The sequence below is a fragment of the Mytilus trossulus genome, chromosome 6 (genome assembly GCF_036588685.1).
Source record: "Mytilus trossulus isolate FHL-02 chromosome 6, PNRI_Mtr1.1.1.hap1, whole genome shotgun sequence".
Taxonomy (NCBI): Eukaryota; Metazoa; Mollusca; class Bivalvia; order Mytilida; family Mytilidae; genus Mytilus; species Mytilus trossulus.
In genome coordinates this window covers 43,502,605-43,519,708 of record NC_086378.1, presented here as the reverse complement: position 1 = coordinate 43,519,708, position 17,104 = coordinate 43,502,605, and the positions used below count along the sequence as shown (strand labels likewise).

General features: G+C 30.8%; 2 protein-coding genes across 5 annotated transcripts in view; one reads left to right on the top strand and one right to left on the bottom strand.

Moving 5' to 3' along the window:
* Positions 1-1,556: 1,556 nt before the first annotated feature.
* LOC134721399 (ankyrin repeat and SOCS box protein 13-like) lies at positions 1,557-15,808 on the bottom strand. Of its 2 annotated transcripts, XM_063584378.1 has the most exons (9): positions 15,648-15,808; positions 11,245-11,315; positions 9,018-9,269; positions 8,091-8,516; positions 7,594-7,672; positions 6,652-6,783; positions 5,833-5,971; positions 4,026-4,142; positions 1,557-3,632 (listed from the first exon to the last, which is right to left on the bottom strand). In XM_063584378.1, exons 2-9 carry the CDS (start codon positions 11,278-11,280, stop codon positions 3,362-3,364), a joined length of 1,452 nt encoding a protein of 483 aa, XP_063440448.1. In that variant the 5' UTR covers positions 11,281-11,315; positions 15,648-15,808; the 3' UTR covers positions 1,557-3,361. The 2 variants fall into 2 exon arrangements, with proteins under 2 accessions (XP_063440448.1, XP_063440449.1); XM_063584379.1 differs by lacking the exon at positions 11,245-11,315.
* A 37-nt stretch (positions 15,809-15,845) lies between these two features.
* Positions 15,846-17,104, top strand: part of LOC134721398 (cytoplasmic dynein 1 light intermediate chain 2-like) — a 29,164-nt gene continuing 27,905 nt past the window's right edge. For all 3 annotated transcript variants that reach the window (XM_063584377.1, XM_063584375.1, XM_063584376.1), the window contains exon 1: positions 15,846-15,942. In XM_063584377.1, coding sequence (XP_063440447.1) covers positions 15,863-15,942 — 80 coding nt within the window. In that variant the 5' untranslated portion in view covers positions 15,846-15,862. The remainder of the gene's footprint in view (positions 15,943-17,104) is intronic.

Here is a 17,104-nt window from a genome sequence, read left to right as displayed (position 1 = left end):
CTTTTTTCCATTACAACTTAATTTAATTTCTTTGTATTTGACCATGAGCTTTTTAGTAGTAAGTTGTATTTAAATTTTGTCATTTAGAACAATTCTTTTCTGTGCAGCAATATTCCAGAAGAGCTTTCTTATAGTGTTACTGTGTAAATAACTTCTTCTGGATAAGATTTCCAGGGGCTTGAGTTTTCTATCATGGTTTCCTTGAAAGAGCATTGTTGCTTACAAGGATACATCCCTCTTAAAATTTATAGGACATCATCATCATTTGTTTACAGTAACAACATAAACTGTACCACTTTTTCTGCACCAGATGCACATTTTGAAAATTAATGTCTCTTCAGTGATGCTCGAGGCCAAAATATTTGAAAATCCAAAAATTTATAAAAGTAAACCAGTATAGATTAAGGTAAGGCCTTCAACAAAGAGCTTTGGCTCACACCGAACAGCAACCTATAAAGGGCCCCAAAAAAACTAGTGTAAAACCGTTCAAACGGGAAACCAGCAGTCTAATCTATTTAAAAACAGAATCGGCATAGATGACCACTGATATCCTCCACTTGTTGTAGCCACAACCCAATCTTCTTTTCCTCAATTGTTACTGGTCATAAAATTAATATATGTGACAAGACACATGAAGGGTCATTTCTGGAGCAGGAACTGCTTCTTATCTGCAGCAAATGTGTTCACTCTAAGGTTTTGATAGTGTTCAATCCTTATTTTTGTGTAAAGTATTTTGTAGCCTGTTGTTTTGATTTTTCTAAGTTTTTCTTTAGCCATGGTGCTGTTTAAGTAGAATGTGTGTAGCAATGACTGTAAAAACTATTAGATCTTGTTAAGTTCACCTCACCATATTGTTTTTGTGGGGTTGGTATTTCAATATTTTTTGTAATTTTCTGTCAATTGTATAAGTTAATTGTAAGTCATTGATAGTTCCTGGTTTTTAATGATTACAAATTCTTTTGGCTATGTAATGTATGGTGCTGAAGTCTGTCTGTCTATAAGACACGGTGACTTGCTTGCAATATCAAAAAAAATATTTTCATTAATATGGAAATTCCTGGTCAAAAACCTAATTAAGCACAGATTTTGATAATATAAAAAAGAAGATGGGATATGATTGCCAATGAGACAACTATCCACAAAAGACCAAAATGACACAAACATTAACAACTATAGGTCACCGTATGGCCTTCAACAATGAGCAAAGCCCATACCGCATAGTCAGCTATAATATTTGATAGGTTCGCATTATAAACATGGGCTCTAAATTTTAAGTTGGTTTGACCAAATCTTTTTTATCAACTCAATTTTGAAGTTGTTTCTAGGAGGACAGATAATACAAAACATCACTACCAGAAGCATTTGTAATCAATCATAGTAAAGGAGTTCTAAATATGCAAATAAGTCAGAATTATTCATATTTACAGGTATTTTGAAAAAAAAGATACAAATGTATATGTTTAAACCAAGTTTGTTTGGAACCAAACCTGAACTTTGAATGAAATTTTGTAAACCATAATTAAAAGATGGTATTGTACATTAAAAGTGATAAGATATTAAAATATTCCAAATTTATTCCAAACCAGCAGAATAAAAGTTTAACCAGAAAATTACATGTAACATTCATAACCAAAATACACTAACAAACTCACGAAGACACGTTCTTTAAGTAAAATATAAATTTATCACATACATTGTGTACTGAAACATCTTAAGCAAGTACATTTTAGAAACTTTGATAACTAATATGTAACAGATTTACACAATATTTAACATAACTACACCAATAAATAATAACAAAATAAAACCTTACATACAGCATAAAAAGAAATATTTTGAACTAATAGAAATATGATTGCACATTAATTTGATATGGCTAAATAGATTGTCCTGCCATTATGAAAAGAAAGACTAAAAACTAATTAGGCTATTTTCATTTTGCTGTCTTTTGACTCCAGAGTTCAACAGGTTACATACTGTTTGGTAGGACATCCTGTTACACAGTCAAGTATGATCAAGAAGTAAAATCAGGTTTCCCATCGGTTCAATTTTTGGGGGAAATTTAACCTAAGGACCTTATTTTTCAGTCTATGTGTACATACATTGGTCCATTTTTGGTCAAGGTTTGTTTTTGATGAAGTTGAAGTCTAAACATTGAAACTAAAGTACACATGTCATTGTAGGCACTAATTATATGTTAGATTTAACTTCATTTGGTTACTCCAAGCTAAGTAAGTACGATGATGTGCTATCTTAGAGTAGGTAACCTGTTGAATAATCAAAAGTCAAAATTCTGCAATATGAAAATAGTCTACTGTGTCGTCAAATTGAATCGATATCAAATACTGTGGATTCATTAATATTTGTTGGATACCAATTTTCATGGATTTCGTGGGTACAGGAGAACCACGAATTCAAATGTTCCACGAAATACAAATTTTGTAAAGGTATGAGTGTAGACTTTGCCAAAACCACGAAATAAAATATCCACGAATATGTAAGTTTTCCTCAAACCACGAAAATTGGTACCCACAAAAATTAATGAATCCACAGTACTATAAGTACATTTTAGTTACTTGAAAAAATATTTCAGATATGTAACTTGCAAAAAGTTAATGATACATCCAATGTGATACAAAAAATAAATACAAAATATCAAAAACTACTTACGGGTATATTGATATAAAAATAGGAAAACAGCAATAATATTTTGATGAAAAAAATTCATGATGCTACTTGGTAATATTGCTCAATATTTGAAAGTCAGTTCATCTAATGCTATGTACCTTTTTAAAAGTCCTAATATTCTAAAAATAAAAATTTTAAAATGTCTTGTGAAATCAAAAGCAACAAGTGCTTGTGTTAATATGTCTGTTGTACAAGAAGCTCATTTTCGAATATCAAATGGCACTAAAACTTTCCGTTGAAGTTTTACTATTTTGCAATCTTGCCGCTCCCCATAGAATTGTGTTCTTGTAATCACAATTAGCAATATACTTAATAAGTTGAATCACAAACACAGAATTTGGTATAAGTAGCTTTTAGGAAAACATTAGATTATATTGCATTTTAAAACCACTATAAAATGTACTAGGAAAAGTTGGATAAATGTGACTGTAGTTCCATCTGAAGAGCAGAGTAAATTGGTTAAAAAAATCCTCAGTCTTTTTATAAATAAAGTCAATTCACATCCATTTACAATAAAAAGTATTTCCACTTTAAGTATTTAGCTGAATTTTGTCTCCAAATGACCTTAGATCTGCTTTTTGAAAGATTTGTCTTGAAACGTGAAGTTATTACAAAACAGAAAATTGTAAGTAATAACACCATGATACATGTAGAAAATGTGTTTATGATATGCCTAACAAATTTCTCTTAAACAAATGTAGTCCTTAATACTATTTGGTAGTATAATAGAATTAATTTTATGCAAAAGAGTATTGCCAAGACTTCTTCTAATACTTGTTCTACATAAAGATTTGAGTGAGGACGGATTTTTCTGGTAATCTTTGAGCCACTGTGATAAGTCTTTGTCTTGTACATAAAATGGATGTAGTCTGGGAATAGTCAGAACACCAGGCATTGTTTTAATTCCAGACAGGAACAACAGTTTAAGTAGTTTACCATTCTCACTGAAATAGATAATAATTCACACATTTTAACTTTGTGATATATTTTTGACAAAAGAAAACCCAATGCATAAAAAGTTGACAATTATAGGTCAAAGTAGGTGGGTAAAACCGTATTCATGTGAGATATAATTTTTGTGGCTAGCATTTAATGTGTCAAATCATGGCAATTGGCTTTAATTTAATATAATTAATTCAATTCCTGCAAATTATCATTACATATTGCAACAAGCAAAAATTACTATGCAAGTTTGATTTTTTGTAAATGTTTTTTTTTTTTTTGGTCTTTATCCAAGAAGTTTGTAGGTTAAGCCACAAAATGATGTCTGATCTGATTAAACAAGGTATTTATTGTAACAATTTAAGATATAAAAATATTAATTTAAAGAAAGTTACCTAAAAATATCAGACAGGCCAGGATAGTGATGTAGAGGAAGATTTGGACAATATCTCAACAATACTTCTACTGTTTCTATATTCTTTCTTTCAAACACAGATGCTATGCTTTTAAGACTATAAAGTAAAAATACTTTTTAAATATTAAGCATACATTTTGTTATATCTAAGGTTCTGCTTATATAGATATCAGATCATAGGATCATCTGCAAATGCCAAATATCATAACTTATAAATATTCCTGTCAAAGTTTAAATGTACAGACATACACACAACAGCATTGTCATACAGTTAAGTAACCTTCAATATTTTTTACTGTCTGAATACTTTGTTAGTTCTTGTCATCTCTTTCATGAATGGTAGTACATTCCACCTGTACTAGCTAGGTAGATTTTGTTATTCTACTGATCAAAATTAAGAGGTAAGTAATATAAGTACACCATGTTTTTCCTAATCATTTTTATTGTGATTTATTATTGCAATCTCTGTTTTTGTATACTACCTTTCAATTGTTTTTTTTATTATAAATGCCATTATTTTTAATGCTTATGCAACATGCTTTGTAAAGACACTTTTGATTGATTGACATCTGCCTCTAATTGTATGCTTGATAAATGGAGTCATGTGCAACAACTATACCCAATCACAGCTTTCCAGGATATTTCAAATGTTTATTTTGAACTTTTACAATTGCATTTAAATAGACAGTACTGTGTTTGAAGAGTTTAAAGAGTTTGAAGAATTGCCACCAATAATTTTGGATTTTTTATTAAAGAGATATAGGAAGATGTGGTGTGAGTGCCAATGAGACAACTCTCCATCCAAATAACAATCTAAAAGTAAACCATTATAGGTTAAAGTATGGCCTTCAACACGTAGCCTTGGCTCACACTGAACAAGCTATAAAGGTCCCCAAAATTCTTTTCATCATTAACTAGAGGCTCGTAAGAGCCTGTGTCGCTCACCTTGGTATATATGCATATCAAACAAAGAAAACAGATCGTTCATGACAAAATTGTGTTTTGGTGATGGTGATGTGTTTCAAGATCTTGCTTTACTGAACATTCTTGCTACTTACAATTTTGTCTATCTATAATGAACTTGGCCCTTTAGTTCCAGAGGAAAATATTTTGTAAAAACTAATGAAAATTGTTAAAAAATTTACTATAAAGGGCAATAACTCCTTAAGAGATCAACTGACCATTTTGGTCATGTTCACTTAATTGTAGATCTTAGTTAACTGAACATTACTGCAGTTTTCAGTTTATCTCTATCTATAATAGTATTCAAAATAATAACAAAAAACGTAAAAATTTCCATAAAATTACAATTGGGGGGCAGCATTACAACAACCAGTTGTCAAATTCATTTGAAAATTTCAGGGCAGATAGATATAGACTTGATAAACAATTTAACACCTTGTCAGATTTGCTCTAAATGCTTTGGTTTCAAAGTTATAAGCCAAAATCTACATTTGCCCCCTATGTTCTATTTTTAGCCATGGCGGCCATCTTGGTTGGTTGGCCGGGTCACGCCACACATTTTTAAACTAAATACCCCAATAATGATTGTGGCCAAGTTTGGTTCAATTTGGCCCAGTAGTTTCAGAGAAGAAGATTTTTGTAAAAGTAAACAATGCCAGACGACAAAAGAAGATGACGACGGACACCAGACGCAAAGTGATGAGAAGAGCTCACTTGGCCCTTCGGACCAGGTGAGCTAAAAAAAGATAGATTCATTGGTGTAACATCCAGTGGCAAATATTACATGTTTATTAGGATGAGTTGTCATATAATAATGTACATACCTATTATCACTATGTGGCTTCCTCAGTATATTAGCACCTTTAGTAAGGAAGTATTCTACTACCTGGTATCTGTTCATCTCCATGGCAAGATGTAATGCTGTCAAACCTTGCTGTGTTCTCAGTCTCAGATCAGCACCAGCTAAATATACAAAAGTGATATATTATTGAATATTAGTTAAGAAAAATAAGTCTCTCAATTTAGAAAAAAAAAAAGGTTTCAAAAATATTGATCAATATTTTAAATTTGATTTGCTGTGTCTTTTATTTTGTCATCATATTATGATATACAGTGTTTATTTACAACTTTTTTGCAAGAATACTTTGATCCCACTTATTGTCAATGAAAATGCAAATAATATTAATTAAAAATATATGTTTAAATATATGTAAAAAATGTATCACATGAGCAAGGTTAGGGCAGCTAAAAACAGAAAAACTGTAAATAAAGAAAATTTCAGTGTTTTCATTTTTCCAAAATTTGTGACATGATAGGTTTCACCAAAATAAAAACTTGAGTTATAAATTTTGATATCCCTTGTATGCAGCATTTCATGCAACTGCTATACTGTGGATTCATCATTATTTGTAGGACACCAATATCCATAGATTTCGTAAGAAAAGGTGAATAATTTTTTTTTTTAAAAGTTCAAATTTTCTATACGCTTGTATGCAGACTTTGGAAAAACCAGGAAAACATTTATCCACAAAGTACAATTTTCCAGGAACATAAGATGATCACAAAAATAAATGAATATACAGATATTCATCTCTCAATTTTGTCTATTATTACAAGCAAAATTAAGTATCACAAGCAATTACCTGTAAATAAGAGTTTGACGGTCTCTAGATCTCCAGCCATTGAGGCTATATGTAAAGGACAAACACCATATATATCTGTCTTGTCTTTGTTACAACCTTTATGTACAAGGTACTCACTAACAGAGAAATGGCCTGAAATATATCGAAATTTTTAAGTTATCTCATGTTATTGTTAAATGTCAAAAAAATTGTCATAGTAATTGTACTGCAAGAAGTCTGTTATTTTCTTTTTGGGTGGAGGCTATTTGATGTACATGTGTTTCCCACATCTCCTTTTTTCAATTGTATGTATATTTCAGATTTAGAAAAGTGAAATGGTGAAAATGGCATATCGTTACCAAACTGCTGACAAAATTTCTAAAATACTGAAAATACATTTGAAGCAATAAACAATCACCAAAACTTCTTTCAAAAGTAAGGTCACCAAATTCCTTGATGGAAGATCTCGCTGTATTTATATTTCAAATTGTTACATATTACTTTTAATGATACAATTTTTGTTGATATTATTTAACCATTTCCTCTAAAATAAAAGTAGGATACAGTGACCCAAATGTTGCTGATCTACTGCTACAGCATACTGGAAAACGTAGTCACTGAATTAATTTATTATCACATGAATTTATTGAGAAATTCCAATTCACCTTATTGCAAAATTGGAATGTATCAAAAGTCGTTCAAGCACAAAATGAAGATAATTCAAAGTGAGACTGACTGTAAAAATGCAGTTGAACAGAAAAGTTATATCTTCCTGAATATGCTAGATATATATTTCATTGAACCTGAAACAAACAGCAAATTGAAAAATTAATTAAATATTAATGAAAGTTAGTGTAATCAAAATGGGTTAAGCTATAAATGGATCATAGCAAAGTTAGAAATTAAATTATTCAATCATATGATACATGTATTCATAACGATAAACTAACAAATTAACCTCACCTTTGTGGACAGATTCATAAAGGGGAGTAACTCCATACTTGTTTGAAATGTTTATATCACATCCTGCTTGCGACAGAATCTGAAGAATAAAAATTATAAAATCATATGAAACATTGCACTGTTAAAGTATTTAATCCAATATAATTGTTTTTTGAAGTGTGTTCTTTGACATGTTTAAGGGCATTCTTCAGATAATAAAACTTGCACAACAAGATCATATCAATTTTGTATTGTAATGCTTGTAGAATATGAAGTTCTTTTTCGAATATTTCAAATACTTACTGAGATTTAAGGCAGTAAGAAGAAACATGAGCCTTTCTTAAAAAAAAATTAAAAAAAATCAATTGTTGTAACTCAAATAAATATAACTGAGAAACAACAAGCTCATGCAAGAACTTGAAAACATTTCTTATAAGATATGTATAATACAGAAACTTAAGTATCATTTCTTTATTTTTTTAAATAGACCTGACAAACTTTCAATTTAATAGATGTACCTTTACAATATCCAATCTTCCAAGTCTTGCTGCTAAGAAGATAGGAGCATGATCCTGACTCCCTATGTTTATATCACACCCTGCCCGAATCAGTTTATCAACCATGTACACATTTTGTCCTTTGATAGCTGCATACAGTGGTGTAATGTTAACATTATCAGCTATCTGCACATCAGCACCATTCAACAGTAAAAATTCTACAAGCTCAGTATGGTCATTTTCTATAGCTAGTAGTAGAGGTGTTTGTTGTACACTACTTGTGGTTTCATTAATGAATGCATTTGCATCTAGTAGAGCTTCACAAATGTTTATATGGCCCCTCCTAGCAGCACATGTCAATGGTGTGTCACCATGTCCATTATGATCATCTATAAAAGGGGTGTGACATATGTGTTTTTCCTCTTTTAAATGTCTGGTTTCTTCCTCCTGCAAATTAAAAAAATAATTGCCATGGTTACTTTTTCATTATTTTGCTGATAACTAGTACATGTAACACATTAGCAATGCAATTGTAAATGTTGTACTGAATTTCTAAAATTTACACTTAATTTACTCAAATTTTCAAAATTCTTCAAATTTCTGAATTGTCTGAATACATTTGATGAACTTATTTCTTCTGTGATGGTTACAAATATACATGTATCAGGCCATTAGTTTTTTCTTGTTGAATTGTTTTACATTTGTCATTTCTGGATCTTTTATACATGTAGCTTGCTATGTGGTATGGATTTTGCTTATTGTTGAAAGCCATACAGTACCCTTAATCTACTAAATTTATCTCATTTGGATTATGTCGGAAAGTTTTCTCATTGGCAATCATACCACATCTTTTTATTTTTAAGTGTATAAATTTCCTTACTAAGTTGATAGCTGTTTGAAGACCATTATGAGGAGTAATAAAAAAACATTTAATTATGAATTTTGTACCTCTTTCTGGAGTAGATCAATTAGAAATTCTAAAATGTGTTCTTTGTTCAGTTCACAAGCTACAGTTAATGGATTCCATCCTTCGATTAGACATTGTGGGTTAACACCAGATTGAACCAATGTTTTAACTTGATCAATGTCTCCCCTGCCAATGGCTGTAAACAAGTTTTGTTCTGCTGTATTTGGTGTTATCACAGTCTTTTTCAGTTTCCTATTATCAGCTAAAATAAAGTCCATAATCTCCAAGGACATCTGAAAAAGAAAAAAAAAATATGGAAAATGAGAAAAACACTGTTGAAGTGACTATTTAAAAACTGTTCAATCAAAAACCAGACATTTCCAAAACAGTTTATTTTACATGCAATGATTTATTCTAATATGACGTCCTTATTACGCTTTGTAAACAAAGTCATGTTCTAATGAGCACAATATATGTTTGACACATGCGCACAAACGTACTGTTTATATTAACGTTATTTCCATCGTTATCCTTTAAAATATATACATTTAAGCAGCTAAAATAAACTTTTATTATATTTTTTTTATGAAACAACATATATTTACCCTGCTCGTAGCTTTTAAACTTATCAAATATGAAATGCAATACACAGACTCCTTCAGGAGGAAACGGGAGCAGCCAAACATTTTTACGGTAATTTCGTACGCTTCAACCTATAAAAATACTGTATTTGTCCTATTAGAATCGAATTAATTCCTTTACGCAATGCTCTATGCTCATTTTAACATGGGTAGGCATTGTATTTGACCACATTTTACACCTCGCTAATGCTCAGTGTAAAATATCGACAAATATAATGCCTATACCCATGTTAAAATGAGCATAGAGCATGACTTGAAGGAATTATTTCTTTTTTTGATTGTTTTTGCTTACTAGTATTTGCAAACATTTTGCTTAAATAAGTCAATATGAGATCAGGCTTACAATCACATTATCTTTGAACAGTTCATAGATCTACATCATAGAATGGAGTTAAATATGGACCATATACTAGAGTATCCCCCCAAAGAACAAAGCTGCCCTCAAGATGGCTTTTTATTCAAGCAAACAGTAAAAACTACTGGTCATGTATGATACGTAGTTGTGTATAAAACGCACCCTCTTTTCATGTTAAAACAGTTTCTAAGGAATTTAAAAGTTATTAACTTCAAAAAGAATACGAACATTTTGAACAGAAAGAAAAAAGTTTCTACACGAATTAAATTCAAAAGAAATACCAGTACTGATTTTTCCAGTGTCATCAAGGATACTGAAAATGTCAAATCAGGTTCATTTTGTTACAAACAGAAATAGAGTTAACAATAGTTAGAATAGGGAAGGAAGCACTTTGCAATTGAATGAAAAGAAATTGTGATTTTTGAAAGAAGAATGAAAAAGCAACCACAGAAAACCCTCCAAAACTAACTAGATGATTAATAAACAAAAATATCTATAAAATTAAAAAAAATGATGTCTTCATTACTTGAATATACTTTCTTCTCTGTAAAATGATTTTGAGGCTAATAGTCAATGAGTAATTTTTTTTTATAAGAGATAGAGTCAGGGCTTATGATTAAATATGCCAAATGAGTGTTTCATCTACGAAAGACTTACAACTGATCATGACCAGTGACGTTCAAATAAAAAAAAAGTTAAAGGCCAAATAAGATACCAAGTTGAAGAGTATTGATGAGGAACCAAAATTCTGAAAGGATTTGCCAAATACAGCTTACCCAAATAAAAAGCAGCCCACCAAATGACACAAATCATTTCATTTTTTGGTACTCGAAACGTTGCATCTTATAGCCTTAACATGTAAGGAAATAAATTGTGGTATGATTGCCAACTATAGGTCACTGTATGGCCTTCAACAATGAGCAAAGCCAATGACCTGTTAACCAAAAAATAAATCCCATCTTACCTAGCTACAAGACATGGGGAGGCAACATCAAACAAAGAATATGTTACAGGTAGCTTTATCCTTATTGATATAAATGTCATTTTATTGTACTCACTATAAATGAATAATCACACATAATTTCCCTCAATATCAAATTTCAAAAATGTATAATAATTATAAATGTAGAACTTTCTTAATGTATGTCTGTTCACTTTATAAATGAGATAACATGCACAAATGGATAATTTCAAGTACAGAAATAAGTTAATTTATGATAAAAATTCTAATAAATCATTAGAGAATGTCCTTCACAAGTATAGAAAACTTACAAATGTATCATTGTCTTGTAACTGGTTTGGTATCATGTAATTTATGGCTTATTGTTTGATTTTGGTAAAGACTGAAAATTTACAATAGAAATATATATCAGAAAAATCCTATCATCTAATCTTTATACTTTATGTGTTTCTAAAGTCTAAACAAGTTGGGTGTAATAGAAATATCCTAAAAAAAATCATGGAATCAACATATCCATTTAAATATTAATATCTGTATAACTTCAATAGCCTAGCTATTACCATGGTCTACCATAGTAATGGATTTTTCACATCATGACATATAAATAGAACTTTTGTATTATATAAGCTAGAATTATTACTTCATTTGTTATTTTAGACTTGAATTCAGGAAAAGTCTCCAAATAACATCTATTGTGAACAAATGAAGCTTTTCCACAGATTCATCTCCAAATGTTTAATATTATGATTTAACGTTTTATCAGTTCTATTGTCCCATTGAATAAATACAATAGCTATTGTTCTGTGTATTATTAGTACTAGTTACCCTTACTTGCCCTGGCAAAGACTAAAAGAAGGAAATTTTACAGCATTAATGATTTGATTTGATTTTTGATGTTTTAATGCCACTTTGAAGCACTGCATTTAGGCTAATTAGTGGGGGCTAGTATTTATTGGTTGAGTCCCCGGAGAAAACCTTGACTTTCGATAGGAAAACTAACAATCCTAGTCAATTAAGATTGGAGTTGAGTGCACAGGCACGAGTGGGGTTTGAACTCACAACCTCAGTGTTGAGTGGCTAGTGATTACAGTAGTAACTACTTCGACCACTCATAAACTGCATTAAAACAGATACATGTAGGTTGCACTTTGTCAATACAGCTGTTTCTCAAAACACGCATCTTTTGGGGAGATCTTGAATATTCATAGAAAATTGATTTTGTTTACATACTTATTCAGGCTCCCAGTTATGCTCTCCGTGTTCCATCTCACAGAGACATAACTTGGGAATGTTACCAGTAAATAAACATGTGCATATTGTTTACATTGAAATCTGTGGTAACCTTTCATTTGAGGTAGGGGTAGTTAAGAAAATTAGTATTAGTTTAAACTCTGAGAAGTTCAGGGCATATATACGTTGAAAATGTGTCGCACAGCCCTATATTTTGACCTTTGAAAAAAATTGTGGTGCATATGAACTTTCATTTCTAGGATAAGATTTTTTTTCAAAACTTCATAGTAAAAGTGGTACAGTTTTAGCCGTAAAAGGAGTTCCTATGGGAAATTGCATTGTCAATATTTACAGAAATGCAACCTGTAACTTACACACATGTCTGAAGAAAAAAAATAAAGATATCTTAAAAATAAGTTAATTGAAATTTACAGTATTTTTACAATTAATTGCAGAATTAATTAATTTTGGTGTTTTTCATATTACCAAAGACCATATGAAGGGGAGACAATTGTCTCCAGTCCAACTGTATTGAATCCTTTTTTTTAATAATATTATATTACATTTTGTACTTACTTTAGTAAAAAACAAACCCATTCTTAGACTTAAATCATGTCCTGAACTAAAGTAAAACCAGATACCATTGTAAGCATCCTGCTATTTACACACAAACATGACATGGAAAGTACATGTAAAATAACAATCCTTTACATTATTTTTTAATGCTTTTTTTTTACTTCCATTCATGAAAACAATTTTCATTCTTGAAGAAGAATCTAGGAATATTATGTAATTCCTTTCATTGAAAAGGTCAATTTCACCAACAACAAAAAAAAACAGTCTGGCTGAGAGTCTAAAATTGCCTACATTCCATTTGGCTAGTTACGTTTCATGATTTGCTTAATGTATTTCAAGCGACAAGTAAAACTTAACCATTAATTGTTAAACATCATGCATGTACAATGTATATGCCTATCAATAGAGCTTGTAAACACAATTTTAATTGAGAACTCAAAGGTGAAATGCTTTTATTTGGTTAAATGTACATAAATATACAACAAACTTGTTTATTTAAATCAAAATAACATACATGTAGTTTGTGTTTCAGACACACCCAATTATTATAACAATAAACAGTACAATTTATGTAACTTTAATTTAGATGACTGTTTTCCTTTTCTTTCCATTGAAATTCATTTTTAGAATAGTGTTTTTTTCTCAGCTTGGACTATAAGCAATATTGTATTAATGATATATGCATATTTTCAGTGGTTGTCATTTGTTGCTGTGTAACACATTTGTTTTTTGTTTATTATTTTGTAGTTTGTTTTCTCTTTTGAATATATATTGTTTTACATTTGTCATTTTGGGGCTTTAAATAGCTGACTATGTGGTATGGGCTTTGTTCATTGTTGAAGGCCATACTGTAACCTATAGTTGCTTATTTCTTTAATTGTCATTTGGTCTCTTGTGAGTTGTCTCATTGGCATAATCCCCCATTCATACCACAACTCCTTTTTTATGTATAAATAAATGGAAATGGTGGGTGTATTTCAATTAGACAAAATGAAACAAACATCAAAATTTGACCATAATGTCTATAAAATGATAAATTCACATATGACATCAGGCATGGTTTATCTATGGTCCCTTTTGGTTCCTGCTTTAAAATTCCTATGATGTAGCCAGGTAAAGACAATATTTACAAATAAGAAGATGTGGTATGATTGTCAATGAAACAACTACACACCAAATTTCAAATAAAGTGGATGTATTATCATTCAGATGTGTGTTGTAAGTATTTAAAGGAAACCTTCAACAATGACAAAAACCCATACCTCATATATGGTCAGCTAGAAAAATGTAAAGCAATTCAATTGAGATAACTAACAGCATAATTTATAACAAAAACAAAACAATTTACGAAAAAAACCAATATGACAGTCTGACAAACATTATATGAGAAATGACATAAAAAAGACAGGCTTCTAACTTTGAATAGGAACTTAAAAAACGTGGCAAAGTTAATCATCTTTGAAGGCAAATGCTCCCCCTTACCTGTTAGCACTTACAATTACTTCAAAAAACAAAATATGTTGGTGTAGGAATATTGTAAACCAACTGATTTTTACAATAATGTATTTACTTCACATTGGTAAAAAGAAATGTCAAAATAAACTGTCAATTTATTTGTCTCCATTGCTATGAAACAGACAATCTATAATGGTTAACAAGCGACAACTGTCATGACTGTGATGACATCTGTAAAATTTACAAATATGAACTTCACCACTTAGAACCCTTGGTTCAATAGGATTAGCTTCATTGAATACATCAACCCCCTTCTCACGTAAGCACCCCATATGTTCACATCTTGGAATAGTTCTAACCAATTTTTTATCATGTCTAAATAGTGTATTGCTATAAAAAGTAAATAAATTATTTTTTTATCAAAAATATTGTATTCAAGTAAAGTTACATTATCTGAAAAGGTAAAGAGATTTCTTTTGGTGAATTGTTTTAAATTGATGAAATAAATAATGGATATTGTCATGATGATCAAAGACTTAGTCATTTGTATCCAAGACTTTTAATTTATGAGAGACAGAAAATTCCAATTGAAATGACTATCAAACTCGTCACAAGCTGTTAACTATTTTTCACTTGTCTAATTTTAATCTTCATTGTTTTACTCCTATAGCTATCATAAAACTTGCATTTTACTTTACAAATTACAACAATTTGAACACATATATAACAAATATACCAAAATACTTCGACATTTGTAAATTACAAAAAGGGAGCTCATGTCAATAGCAATAAACAATTCACCAAAGTTTCTTGCGAATTGGTGAAATTGTTTTTGAGTTATTTTCTGAAAACTGGAAATTCCCCCTTTTTAAAGAATAAAACCCTAATACTCAAAAAGGGTAAATATGAAATTTATAAAAAAAACAAAAGGGAGCTCACATCAATAGATATAAACAAATCACCAAAGTTTCATGCTTATTGGTTACAGCAGTTTTGTCTGACATGTTGATGACAGATGGTCGGACGGTCAACAATCAACCATAATACCTCCCGTAAACGGCTTAATGCAGTAATTTTGATTTAATTAGTTCTTACGTCTTTAAAAGCAACTTTGAAAAAGTTAAACATATGTCAGGTTGTAGTGTAGTTGTTGTTCCAAATATAGAAACTGAATAACATTCCACAATGTATGCGTGCAGTCGAAAACAATGAAATATGGTTGATATGAAAACATGACATACGAAAACATATGACACAACGAAACATTTAAAAAAAAACATGAACATGCAGAGTGTCAATGTGTTATTGGAGGAATGAATCTGATAACAAAAATTTGTATCTGAACAAGGTCAAGGATGCAAAACTTTAAAGGTATTTTAAAAGGAAAAAAAGAGATTCAAGCTGAGTAACAATTTCTGTGAAAGTATCAACATATCAGAAAATAAAAACTTACAACAGCAGTTCAAACATAAATGGTGGTCTTTACTGGGGCAGTGTTACAAACAGCATAACCAGTTTAAAACTTCATTCATTCTAATCTAATGTTTACATTTTTACAGAAGGTCAAGGTCGTAAATTACATCATTGTGATTCATCCTCTGCCACGAAATTTCTTGTGATGTTTACGCTTGCGCACATTTCCGTTATCCGGGTAACTTTCGATCCAAGATGGCGCCCGTTGGCGAGAGAAATGACAGATTGGGTTCATCAACGCCTGATGATGATGAAAATGAAGGCCAAAATCTTTGGTAGTTAATTGAGAATGTTGCTAACACGACGGCTAACATACCACATGCTTATCTTAATTCATGCTTTTTGGGCGGTGCCATGATTTTTGTCATTCCATTCGCATCATTCAGCATAATTTATCAAGACCATTTCCCATTCATAAAACATATATATGCTGTCTGTGTTTAGTTTGATTACAGTTTCCATATGATAACAAATTGACATCCACAGACCTGTTTGAATAAAACAATTTAAATTCACAATTTATGCATTTATAGAAAACTGACTCATAAATAATGAATCTTGTTATGATTCATGATACAGTGATAGGGAAGCATTTTCATATTATGCCTTGTCGCTATTTTAAAAACTGTAATCTATTGACATCATACAAGATTCACATTATCATTGTGGAGGTGGAACTTACAGTCCTAACTTTGAAAAAAGTGTCATTTCGATTTTCTTGGCGCCAACATTTTTTCTAGTCCGCCCAGAGGTTAAAGAGGTTTGCCATTCCATCTAAAGCTTCACACTGAAGTAACAGGTTGGAGCCATTGTTCCATTGGCTTTATTTAGACAAAGCTTACTACCAATACATGTACAAAATTAACACATCACATGATGCACTATTCTGGTCTAAATAAACTCATCATAGATACTAGGATTAAATCTTCTATTTAAGCCAGACCCGTGTTTCATCTACAAAAGACTCATCAGTGATGCTCGAATCCCAAAAGTGAAAAAGACAAAATAAAGTACGAATTTGAAGAGCATTAATTATGTAATCACGTAGACAGAAAGCTGACTGCTGGATTTAGGCTGTACCTTGTTAGTATTGCGATAACGGGGGTCCAGTTTACCCTAGAGTTACATGACTTTGGGAAGATGTCACTTTTACCAACACCTGCAACAAACAGTCTACAGCAGTATCCAGTCTCCAATGTGCCACAACAGTCACTCTCATCACAGGAGTCACCACACTTCATAATTACTATTAATTTGTTGCCATACTGCAGACTTATCATGATCATAGGGATAATTATTAGTCAATATTGAACTTTAAAATTAAAGTTGCATATAAATGATGAGAGTTTCAATTATCTATAACGATTTAATTCCTAATAAGGAGATAACATGTTCATTTCATCGAATATTCATTTGCATTCGGATTGAGAATTTTTC

Excerpts from the sequence above, each read along its gene's own strand:
- LOC134721399 (XM_063584378.1), bottom strand. The coding sequence starts at position 11,280 with ATGATACCAAACCAGTTACAAGACAATGATACATTT. Across the intron at positions 8,517-9,017 it reads TTGATCTACTCCAGAAAGAG|GAGGAAGAAACCAGACATTT; the intron begins GTACAAAATTCA and ends TTTAATTTGCAG. Across the intron at positions 7,673-8,090 it reads GAAGATTGGATATTGTAAAG|ATTCTGTCGCAAGCAGGATG; the intron begins GTACATCTATTA and ends TTTATTCTTCAG.